The sequence below is a fragment of the Periplaneta americana genome, chromosome 11, assembly GCF_040183065.1.
Source record: "Periplaneta americana isolate PAMFEO1 chromosome 11, P.americana_PAMFEO1_priV1, whole genome shotgun sequence".
Lineage (NCBI taxonomy): Eukaryota > Metazoa > Arthropoda > Insecta > Blattodea > Blattidae > Periplaneta > Periplaneta americana.
In genome coordinates this window covers 161290227-161302860 of record NC_091127.1, presented here as the reverse complement: position 1 = coordinate 161302860, position 12634 = coordinate 161290227, and the positions used below count along the sequence as shown (strand labels likewise).

General features: G+C 36.5%; 1 protein-coding gene across 1 annotated transcript in view; it reads right to left on the bottom strand.

Moving 5' to 3' along the window:
• Positions 1 to 12634, bottom strand: part of LOC138709517 (basic salivary proline-rich protein 2-like) — a 159073-nt gene that overhangs the window by 19908 nt on the left and 126531 nt on the right. Inside the window, exons 2-3 of the mRNA XM_069840339.1 lie at positions 2251 to 3456; positions 1414 to 1556 (exon numbers count right to left, since the gene is read on the bottom strand). Of these exons, the coding sequence (XP_069696440.1) occupies positions 1414 to 1556; positions 2251 to 3456 (1349 nt within the window). The remainder of the gene's footprint in view (positions 1 to 1413; positions 1557 to 2250; positions 3457 to 12634) is intronic.

The window sequence follows — 12634 nt, the reverse complement described above, 5'->3', positions numbered from 1 at the left end:
TTACTTTAACAGGGGAAATGTCGAGGTGTTTTACAGCGTCGGTTTGCCGTTTGTGTCCTAATATAATTGCTTGTGTCTTTCCAGGATTGATTTTAAGACGGAGTTTCTTTGTCCATGTCACAATCGAGTCAATGTCTTCGTTCAATTTATCTATAGCGTCATTTACTCGGTCTAAGCGGGAAGAGATGTAGCATTGAAGGTCGTCAGCATACAAGTGATAGTTACAATGCCTTACAAGAGATGTAATATCATTGACATATATTGTGAACAACAATGGTCCGAGTACCGACCCCTGTGGTATGTTTGTTAATGTTCATAAAAATAAGTTTCACATACAACAGATTCATTAAGACCCACCCGTTGCTGACTAAGCTGGTGGAATCTTATCAAACTGGGCTGGATTTGTTCCCACAGATTCTGTAATTATTGCTATTAAATACGAGAAAAATTCGTACCGGCACCGGGAATCGAACGCAGGACCTCTCAGCTCTGCGCGCTGAGCGCTCTTACCAACTGAGCCATGCCGGGACACGATCCACGGCGCCGGCCGAATCCCTATCGTAATGCTTTTTACGGCTTTAGTACCTGCACTTGCGACGTCATGTATGCAGGAGCGCATATTTAAATGACTTTATGGCCATATTCAACATCAGTTCTGTGACAACTGTTAACAGTTAATACATCACATATTCATTATGTATGAGGTCTCGCCCACCTCATTGAATATTACACGACTAATATGAACTAGTCTATGTGCATTATTGCAGAGCTGAGAGGTCCTGGGTTCGATTCCCGGTGCCGATTGACGAGTGTTGTAATTTTCTCCCAATATCATAATTTAGAAGAGTGTTACATTATTGCGTGGAATGACTGAATAAGGGAAAGCGTGCGGAAAAAAGATATGCAAGATGAAAATTGTTTGGATCGTGACGTTTGGAAAAATAAAACTGTTTGCTTCTTTGGTTGAGGAAACCTGTGCATATTACAAAAAAATATTCCTATCAAGATGTAAAAAAAAAAAAATAAATAAGTAAACATAGGGGACGGTTGCCTATATCGTACCACTTCTCAGTTTTATTTTAATTGATTTGTCATTTAATATGTAATGTTCAGTAACTAATGTATTTTTTCCATGTAATTATGATGGATTATAAGTGCATTTTAACCCTTTATTTGACAACCCTGCAAGTGATACCATTTTTGAAACCAGTTTCCCTAATTGTGGTTAAATATTACGTCATTGGAAGTACTACCGAAGCGACACTAGAAAGGTACGACAAGGCATCTTGGAATGAAGATGTGTAGCAGGGAATGAAAGTAATGTGATTATAGTGTAGGCCTATATAGGATGACCAGGATCATCCAACTTGGCGGGTGGCAGTGTTCAGCCATATTAGAAGACACTGCACTCACGTCGTTATAGTTGAGTCCTTCGGGGCAGTCAAACTTGACGGGTTGTCCCGATACACACACGAAGAACACGCTGCAGCTCTTGGTGCTCCTGTAGGCTCCATACGGCGAAGGACATAGGCCGTCATCTTGCATCGGAGGTGGCTCTGAAAGACGAACGATCATTGTTACTGAGAATAAAAAATTCTCAGTTGTGGTTCAAGTGTGCCTCTTCATTAAGTTTATTTTTCCTTATTATATCCTATTTCTTCGCTACCCGTTGCTTACGTTTCTTCCATGGGGTTAGTTCTGCACTAACTAATACAACAAATCACGTGCCAAAGTATTTGTCTCTGCGATGGAAGCAGTACTGCCAATCTACTACAGTTTAAAATTGTATGGATAAATGCTTCAATATGATAAGTTGTAAATGATACCATCGTCCTCGCTGGACAATGACTGTTTTCACAAAAACAGTCTTTGGACTATGATTGTTTTATGAAAACCACTTATAATTTCCACTACTATAACATAGGCCTATGGTGTTTTTCCCGTAACAACTAATTCAGTACACGGCCGCTACAATACGCTGACCATATGCTTAATATCTAAAAATTTGCATTTTTTGGACTATGGTCCTTTTTTTTAAAAAACCCTTCAATTAATACTTTTTTATTGTGTGTTCTGTTGAAATGCATGATCTAAATTTGTCTATAAACATTACAACATATTGATTCACAGAGTCGTCTTCGATATGTAATAAAATTAGATGAGATCCTATTTACTAATAATAACATGCATTAAAATACAGAATGCTTTAAAATGTGTTGATTCATTGTACTGTATATCTTTCGCACTTACTATCCGTCATGCGGTTGCCGCAGTCTACATTGTATGGGTAATCACAATAGCCCTCGGGATTGAATACCAGTCCTCCGGGACAATCGTGCTCCACTGCCACATCATCCCAACAATTGACGAATTTGTTGCATGATTTATCTGTGGGAAACTGTCCTCGGGGAGACCTGCAGAACTTCCTCAATGCATTCAACTCTGCTTCCGAGTTGGAGCCGGTCTCCTGCCCGGGGTTGAGCTCGTTGGCTGGTACGGGAGCTGGACCTGGGAAAGGTTGTGGGCTGGGATATTGAGGGTATGGATTTGAAACGCCTGGTTTAGATGGGTAATAACCCCCAGTTGGAAATTCCGGAGGAGGATTTTGAGGAGAACCACCAGAAGGTTGTTGGGGATATCCTCCAGAAGGTTGTTGTGTGCTTCCTCCGGAAGGTTGTTGTGGGTATCCTCCAGAAGGTTGTTGGGGATATCCTCCAGAAGGTTGTTGAGGATACCCTCCTGACGGTTGTTGGGGATATCCTCCAGAAGGTTGTTGTGTGCTTCCTCCGGAAGGTTGTTGTGGGTATCCTCCAGATGGTTGTTGTGGGTATCCTCCAGACGGTTGTTGGGGATATCCTCCAGAAGGTTGTGTGCTTCCTCCGGAAGGTTGTTGTGGGTATCCTCCAGAAGGTTGTTGGGGATATCCTCCAGAAGGTTGTGTGCTTCCTCCTGAAGGATGTTGTGGGTAACCTCCAGAAGGCTGTTGTGGATATCCTCCAGAAGGTTGTTGTGGATATCCTCCAGAAGGTTGCTGAGGGTATCCTCCAGAAGGTTGTTGTGGATATCCTCCAGAAGGTTGTTGTGGATATCCTCCTGGCTGTTGGGGATATCCTCCTGGCTGCTGTGGATATCCTCCTGGCTGTTGAGGATATCCTCCTGCTTGTTGGGGATATCCTCCTGGCTGTTGAGGATATCCTCCTGGCTGCTGGGGATATCCTCCTGGCTGTTGGGGATACCCCCCTGGCTGCTGGGGATATCCTCCTGGCTGTTGAGGATATCCTCCTGGTTGCTGAGGATAACCTCCGCCACCGGTGGGCACCTGGATCCACACGCTTCCCGGTGGGGGCGCGTTGCTAGGTCCTCCCTGAGCCACATGTGGCGGTACCTGCACCGCTATCTGCCACTGCTGGATTTGCCGTTCCTGGTATTCATCGTCGAAGTTGTTGCTTACATTACCTGTGGAGCAAAAATTAATACTCTCATCAAGAGCTGCAATAAAAAATGTACTCTTGAAAATGTGGTGAAATTGTTTTCTACCGTGTGAACACGCCTCTTTAATTACATGACCACTGATAGGCCTACATTCATTTAAAGCAGGGGTCGTCAGCACAGAGCACCCTGGGGCTAGCGTTTCTTACCCGCGGAAAACGCAGTGCACCATGGTACACTCGTAGCTGCTAGCGGGTTTGCTCTCTATCTCTTCCTGCTGCACGACGGTGCACACGGAACGGCACCGCTTACCCTTTGCACATTTCAGCGAGTACTGACGACCACTGATTTAAAGAACATTTTATATCTAACAATTGAGGCACTGGGTGCAGTAACAGCTTAAGTTGAAAAACCATGTTTTGAGAAAAACAGTGTCGAAGTTTTGGGACAATATGGAAATTTTAATAGTAGGCACATATACTAGCATCATTTATTCGTATAATATTTTAGACTGTATAAATTATTCAAATCCAATATAAGTTACGTTCTACCTTACGTTTTCCATATTAACCATTTGTACTAAATGAGTTGCTTTTACTATATTCCAATGTATTTTACTTTCTTTTTTCTATTAGTGTATTATTTTCATGGTGTTTAGTGTCGATTTTATTATGTTATTATTATTTTTTGTAATAGGTTAGTATTTTTGTTAAAATTTAACTGCTTGTATACTTTTTGACCTGGTAGAGTGTAAGAGAAGGCCCTATGGCCCTCTGCCACTATAAATAAATTATTATTATTATTATTATTATTATTATTATTATTATTATTATTATTATTAGTTATAATTTAAATACAACCATTTTTAAATACTGTATTTGTAAATAGAGATGGAAAACTGAAGTTATTATTGCATAGAAAGTCTGAGACTTCTTAAAGTAGAGTACCTAGACATTAAAAACAGTAGATGAGTGTTATTTTACTAACATACACAAAATTTATCGAATGAATAATAAAAAATAATAATGCATCAAGACTTCAGCTTATACAAAAGTACACAATAAGAATTTTTAGTCGATAAGCTCTTACATTTTTTGTGGAAATACACTATAAAAACAAAATAACGTTTTTTTTATTTAATTTCTAATAAGAAAAACAGAAGATGTATTAAGAAAATCAATTCTGAACCTATGCTACAGATGAAAACTCCTATACTATAGTGTCAAATATTCTTATTCATGTACACTGATTTCACTTTCAGGATGATTTTCATCAAGCAATGGTTCAGAATCCAAAAATCTTGAAGAGAACATGCATTTTCTGGTTTCAATACTTTCAATAATGGAATAATATCATTTTTATTTGACTATTTCGTTTATATGACGTCATTCCATTTTCGACCAATGAAGTGTAATGGAATTTTGAATTGCAATTAATCACAGTCACTCTTTGCGATAATTTTTGCAGCTAGTTTTATCGCTATCAATTTATCGCATGGTCGTTTTTTTGTCACCAACTGTTTCCCCGTAAATTGATGATCATGAATACATTAAGATGCAACTACACGGTTAAACTTTTCTTTCGACTTTAAAGCAATGAATGCAAGTTTGATATTTAATATTAATTAATATATTTACGCAGTGAAGACGACGTTCAAAACGGCGCACCATGTAGACACAAAATCTTCATGCATCTTAATTGAACGTACTTTTTAAACTTGATTCTTTCAATATTCTTCCCAGATTGCACGCATACGCGATTGGAATTTTGAACTGTATAGATGCAGCTTTAGTTCCGTTACACACTACAGCGAGAATGCGTTTGTCGAGCTATAAAATATGCTTTCGTGTAACACTGATTGTAACGGTCGAAATAAGGCACAGCTGACATTGTTCCTGCTCCCACAGGTAACTTAACCTATAATTGTAGTCTATAAAATTTGTATTTTCTGAATAGACCTCTCGTGACATAACTACAGATAATTTTGAGTCAGGACGAGAGGGATTTTTTAGATTAAGTTCTTTCTTTGATTGTATAGTATGTCCTACAGAAAAAACTAAATAGCTGGAAAACGATATATATTTTTTTTTAATTTATTTATTTTATGTCGCTTTAACTTAGGAAGTCATATCGCGACAATACGTGCATAAACAATTCTTACAGTTTACATTAGTTTACTGTATTACAATAATCATTTAGATACATTTGTAAATGTCGATAGCTTTCAGAAATTTAATTAAGTTTGAACTGAATGATGGGTTGTTTAGAACTGTTGATAAGCCTTTTGGTATATGGAATTGATCTCGATGAAGGTGATATAGTGGACATTCAGAAATTAAATGTCGTACAGAGATCCTAATGTGACAATTGGTGCATGTTGGAGGAGGAGTTCTGTCTAGAAGATAAGAATGTGTAATTCTGGTGTGGCCAACTCGCAATCTGGTGATTATTACTTGGTCTTGACGTTTAAAATTCTGTAGTGGATATTTCATTCTGCAATGCTGTACTATTTCGTGAAGTTTGCTGGATGATGACTCTGTCCATGATGTTTGCCAATGGTTGTGCAGTTTTCTGGTTATGTATTTAATGGCGTCTGTATGAGGAATAGATGTGAAAAAATGCAATGGAAGTCTTGTAGCTTCTTTTGCTGCGGCATCTACAGTTTCATTTCCAGGAATGCCCTGATGAGAAGGGATCCATATTAGAGTTATTTTTCGTCCTTGTTTCATCAAGTCAGTGAGGAGCTGATGGATTTCTTGAATTAGTGCGTTTGTAGAGAATATATTTTGAAGAGCTTGTAAACGATATTGTAAGTATATACTACTGCTAAAACCCTGATATATAAAACATGAGAGTAATATATGTTTGTATTGCGAATTTTGAACCTTTCGACTTAGCACAGCACTTCACATAATGAACTCTCCTGCCATTTAGTCTCAACGAAATGAAATACAACAGACTGAGAAGACATGGAAGATTATTAGAATGCCATTTTAGAAATAACGACTTAAATAGCGTTAAGCTGTTATTGCATTCAGCGCCTCAATTATTAATGTAATATTTTTGAAGACGAAACTACCTATATATTTTTTCTCTAATACTTCTTATGAAATAATTAGAGCTGATACAAGTGTCGTATATATCATGTTATTTTGCTGAAGATCTTAAAATAAATTATCATTGCTTATTAGTTATTTATTACAAACTGTCTCCCCAACGGAGGTAGACAGTATTCTGACATATGATTCACAAATATAAATACAAAGTTTATTAAACCGTGTCGGACTGTAAAGAAAACAACTATCGCAATGTCGATATTTTTATATAAGTTACACAGTTCGTAAGGGTTGAATTTGTGGTCTGTCACTATTTTTCTGTACATACTACGTGTGTTTTCCAATACAAAGTAGAATAAGAAGAAATTAAGGGGAGTTGGTCATTATCGCATGCAAAATAATGGTAAAAATAGCCTCTCTTCAAGCAGTCATAAATATAATACTATTTATCACAGCTCTTTCATTTTTTTAGTGATTTATGTATACACATTAAGCTTTGAAATGAAAAAGAATGGTTACTCTAGAGTAAATCTTTATCCTTAAATTAATTTTTTAATTAAGCACAATTTTTTATAAATCCACTACATGTCTGTGATTAGGTATACTCTATTCACTTATTATAGCACATATTGAATTGAAAATTTGACCACTTACTGCTAATAGATACTAAAACATACCCTACTAAAATTATTCATGTATCTATAATATTATGGGCATAGGGCTTATAGAAATCATCACCGTCAATAAATTAAAATGGAATTGAAGATTAGTATAAGCCGTATGCCCATAATATTACAGATATTTTAATAATTTTAGTAGGGTATGTTTTAGTATCTATTAGCAGTAAGTGGCCAAAATTTTAATTCAATGTGTGCTATGATACGTGAAGAGAGTGTACCTAATCACAGGTATGTAGTGAATTTATATAAAAAATATGATTAAATTCAAAAATTAATTTAAGGGTAAGATTTACACTAGATTAACCATTCTTCTTTCATTTTAAAGCTTAATGTGTATACATATATCACTTAAAAAATGAAAGAGCTGTGATAAATAGTATTACATTTATGACTGCTTAAAGATAGGCTATTTTTACCATTACTTTGCATGCGATAACGTCCGATTCCCCTTAATAAGTATACTAAAATCTAGTTAAAATATATCTGAAGAGTGTAAATAATTATTAAAATTTGACATGATTGAAAATAAGTGACAATAATGGCAATTTGTATTCTTCTCTTATAAAGTAACTCGTAAATTACTTTAACCAAATTCATCGATGGGAATTGTGTGAAACATATTAGGCAGGCCAGCAGCCGGTCAGGCGGATGGATATAACTCAAAGCATAGAGGTAAAATAGTTAAATAAGCAATAATAAGGCTCACAATGTGTATTTTCATTAAATAGATTTGTCATCTTTGTACTACGCCTCAACTTTTCCAATTTGTTTGGAATAACTGGCGTCCACATTATAGTAATCGTCATTGAATTCCAATTCGTATTTACGATCCATCACCATGACCACCAAAATCATTCTTAACGATACTGGACGAAATAATGTTTCGAAGAACAAATAAATGCTTACCGAATGTTCCACAGGTACCGCTATTCCTATATTCCCTCTGTACTGATAGTTAAAAATTTATTAGCACAGTCTGTATGTAATAATTATTGCAAATTGCTCTATCCAATTATAATGTAGTCATGGATGTTGTCAAGAGAATGTGAATTCTTGTTCGTATAATATTTCTATTACTTGAAAATTGTATTATATCCAGCGGTTCCAAGAAATCTCATATTAGACTGTGTAAAGGATATACGTGAGGGGTTATATTGTCTTAGACTTCTTATAACTTGAGGTATTTCAAAGATTGTTTCTTTCTCTAAGAGATTGTAAGTACAGGCATCGGTGCACTCATTTTTTAAGTACTAATTGCAAGCAAATTATTGTACAGAAGATGCACTTAACATTTTCTGATGACTATCCAGAAACACAGAGGATATGTAATTATACCCAAGCTCAAACATTTTCTTATATTTAGGGAACGATCACGTGCAATTCTCCGAATTATATTTCTTACAACATTTTAACTACAACTGAAAAGCCTTTATTTCATTTGTTGTTAGCTATTTCTTAAAAAATATATACCGGTATGATGCTATTTCGATAGCGTAATGTAAGCTTTCTTTTCAGTGGGTTGTTTTAAGACGCTTTATCAACTGCTGTGGTTATCTAGTGTCTGAATGATATGAAAGTGATAATGCCGGGTCCAGCGCCGAATCACACAAAGTGAAGTGGGTAGGCATTACACACACACACACACACACATTTTGAATAAATATAGGCTACAGTGAAATGTACATTGATATAATAATCTGCCAATATTCCTGTACCTCCACATCCATTCTAAACCGTTTACGTATGACCGAAACAGATGGTAGCAATTGAATATTTGGGGGTATTTCGCGGAGGATTATGGGGCGTAGACGGTGTAGTTTGACGTCATATCCGTCGTACCGATTTCAAGCATATTTGCTCTCCCCTTTCTTTTTATCGTCTCAGGTCTCGTATAAAAACTATACACGGTTTATTAGTAAGATCTTTACAAAATAATAACGGGAGGAGCAAATCAGCCATTTTTAAAACGATCCGATCGGCGATACGTGTCAACCGCGTCTAAAGGTACGGTCACACGTCGCTACTTTTGCTGCGCAACTTTTGTACTGCAGCTGAAAAAGTTGCGTGTCGTGTTCACACGTAAGCCAAAAGTATACTGCACGCTACTTTTCGTGCAGCAAAAGTTGCAACTGGAGGTTGCGAGTCTGTTCACACACAAGGCGCTACTTTTGCAGCCGCAGTCATGCTGCAGGTTCCCATCTCCGTGTTGACTTCTCAATATACATTTTGTGGTTATGTTCGCATTATTAAGAAACTCATGCGAAAGCTTACTTATCTATTATTTGCTTTTCTGTCCTAACTAGTGTTCAGAAATTGACATTTTTTTTTACTATAAAGCTTTTAAAAACGCCTATATACTTAAATGATAACCAACAACATATTCACGTAATCAATGTTGGCAACCCTCCTGCTTGAAACTACGCTATGGAAATTTAAAAAAAAATGAATTATATCGTCAGCAAATATTCTCAGACTATGTTGTACATTTAGTAACTGTTACAAATCATTTATTTTCATTACATCTAACATTAAAATATATTTTTTTATTTTTTTTTATTTTTTATTTTTTTTTTAATCCACCACCAACAGAAGCATGCTTCCAATTACAGGTGGCTTACACAGATGTATACACAAAATACATAATAAGAGAGAGAAAAAAAACAACAAAACAAACAACACAAACAAAAGAAAGAAAATACATGATGGTAATAGATGCTAGAATATTATAATATTACAGTTAATATAGTGCCAAATGTCAATATAATGATGCAAAATTATTTAAAAAACTTGAGTAAAAACATTATAAAACACTTCTTCATAATTTAAATATCTAAGGAAATACAATGCTTTTTAATATTGTATGAAATTTTTCAATTGTTAAACTGAAATCCAATTGAGAATCACAGTTTAAAGACAGAGAGTTGTAAGTATTACACATAACAAACAATGGAGAGTTCTGGAAGAATACAGTTCTAGGAATAGGAATAATAAAAGGTTGCCTATGACGTAATTCTGTATCCATACAATAAAAGTGTCATTGGCACATTTGGGTGGTAACACTGGTTGCAACCGCTGCAAAAGTTTCAACAAAACCGATATCAAAAATGCTGCGGCTGCAACCCTGAGAACCCTGTTCACACATCGCAGTACGAGAGTTGCGCAGTTTTTTGTACTGCATCGCTGCAAAAGTAGCGACGTGTGACCGTACCTTAAGGAGTGTGTTCGTATGAGCTGGCTCGTACGAGGATACTCGGTCCGATTGTACTCGTACCATGTCAACGCGACTGTAGTGCTGAAGCAGTTAATAGCACATGGAGTCCAAGCTGAGGTCGTTACCGTGAAGCAAAGCGTGTGGCGCCCAGCAATTACTGAAAATAATCGCCCCTCCCCAGTCATTACCACAGTCAGAGGTTGCATATGTTACAGTTCGTAAGCCTGTTAACATTAATGATCCATGACGTGGGCTAGGTTGTAACAGCATCATTTACTCCAACGCTGAGTTATTTTGTTCCGGCAGTAATTAGTAATTATCGAAGAGAGAGTCTTGAAGAAAGAGCAATCCTTAAGAACGGTTTACCTTCAAGGCAATACGTGCTCTCTAACTGAACGCGTTGTGCTTGGATCAATCCGGCAATGCTCAACGAATACAGACGTTGTTGTATTTTCTTGTCTAAAATAAGACGGCAACGAAAGTATAATTAATTAAATTTAATTTTAGCCGACGGTAGTGCACGCAAGGATTGATACATATTCGTAAAGTTGTGGCTCCTAATACCGCTCAAAGCTTGAAAGTTTGTTCGTTGTCAGTATATCACATGCTGAGTTGAATGGAAGTTTAACAGCAGTTGTACTTGTTTTCAGTCTTATTTTTAGTTATAGTTATTTAACGACTCTGTATCAACTAGTCGGTAATTTAGCGCCGATGGGATTGCTGATAGCGAGTTGGTATTTGGTGAGATGAGGCGGAGGATTTGTCATAGAATATCGCCTTACGGTTGAGGAAAAACTCGGAAAAAACCTAACCAGGTAATGAGCCCAAGAGAGACCTACTCCGATGGCTTTTTAAGTCTTTCAAATTATTATGCCGTAAGAAGAGTCAAGGGCCGTATTCATAGACATTTTTAGCGCGGGCTTTCGGTGGTTTATCAGCGTTTTTCGTATTCATAAACCAGTGTTAGCGATAGGATATGATTTGAATTCTGTACTAGTAACCAGTGGATAGCCGGGGCTAGCTTAGTACGCTCGTAGCGCGTGCTGCGAAATGTCTATGAATACCACCCTTGGTGTCTAAAATCGAAATAATGTTCAAGATTAAAAATTTGTTCAGCGACTTACGGTTGTGTTGTAACCAAGACACTTAAATTACCAGTATTATGAAAATATTCATAATTTAACAGTACTATCGGAGCAATTTAACAATACTTGATCTGTTTGTTGGTAAAAAAAAAAGCGGCGTTTAACTCTTGTAGCGTGCTAAGATAAATTTTGCTACATTGTCTCCCAGGACATGTTGCCATTTTAAAGCTAGCAGACGACATTTTGCGCGATAAATCCAGTGAATTACTCCATTATTTCTCAGCATGTCAATGATAGACTCGCTACCCCTCTAGCCCGTACTTTACTCTCGCCCATAGCACTACATTGCTCCGTAGATCCAGTAGAAAGTCAGTGTTCACCTACTTAAAAATAAAACGCGGAGCAAGTCCCCTGCAATCGGTAAGCAGAATCTTTTGGTACAGCAGTGGTATTCTATCTATGGTACGCGTACCCCAAGGGTACGTATGTAAAAATGCTGACATATTTATTTTATTATATTTGTTAATAATTATTGCATTATATCATAGTTTCTTTTGTAATATTAACTATTGTTTTTCCTTGCTTGAATACCATTTGTCTTTTGTTAATTGTTATACAGGGCTTTCATTTCAAACTGCTCAGTGTTAATAACTAATTATTTAAATGGAATTCAATTTAAACAAAAGCACGTCAATTTATATATTGAGGGGGAAGTCTGAAACCAGGCTTAATTGAATTTTAGATTTCATCCCCCCACCACCAGCGACTTCCACTTTGAAATTTCAAATGGCACCCCTATATTTTTATATTTAAATATGAAAGATCATTCAATTGTTTTTACATCTCATTCATTTTTTTTCCATCTTTTGTTTTCTATCGTCGCCTGGCAACCTGTATTTTTCTAATTGGCTATCAGTTGATCGTAGGATGAAAGCTCAGCTTATTTTTTGTAATGTCCTAAATTGAATCAATAAGGATAATTTATTTCCTCTCTTGAAGGGTATACACAATTTTCAAATAATTTAATACACAAGCACAACTATTACATGAAATGCTCAATAAGTTTTTATAGCTTTATTCTCTTCACTTCTAATCAACAATAACAACAATCCAGGTTGCCAGACGACGATAGAAAACAAAAGATGCGAAAACAAATGAATGAGGTGTATAAAC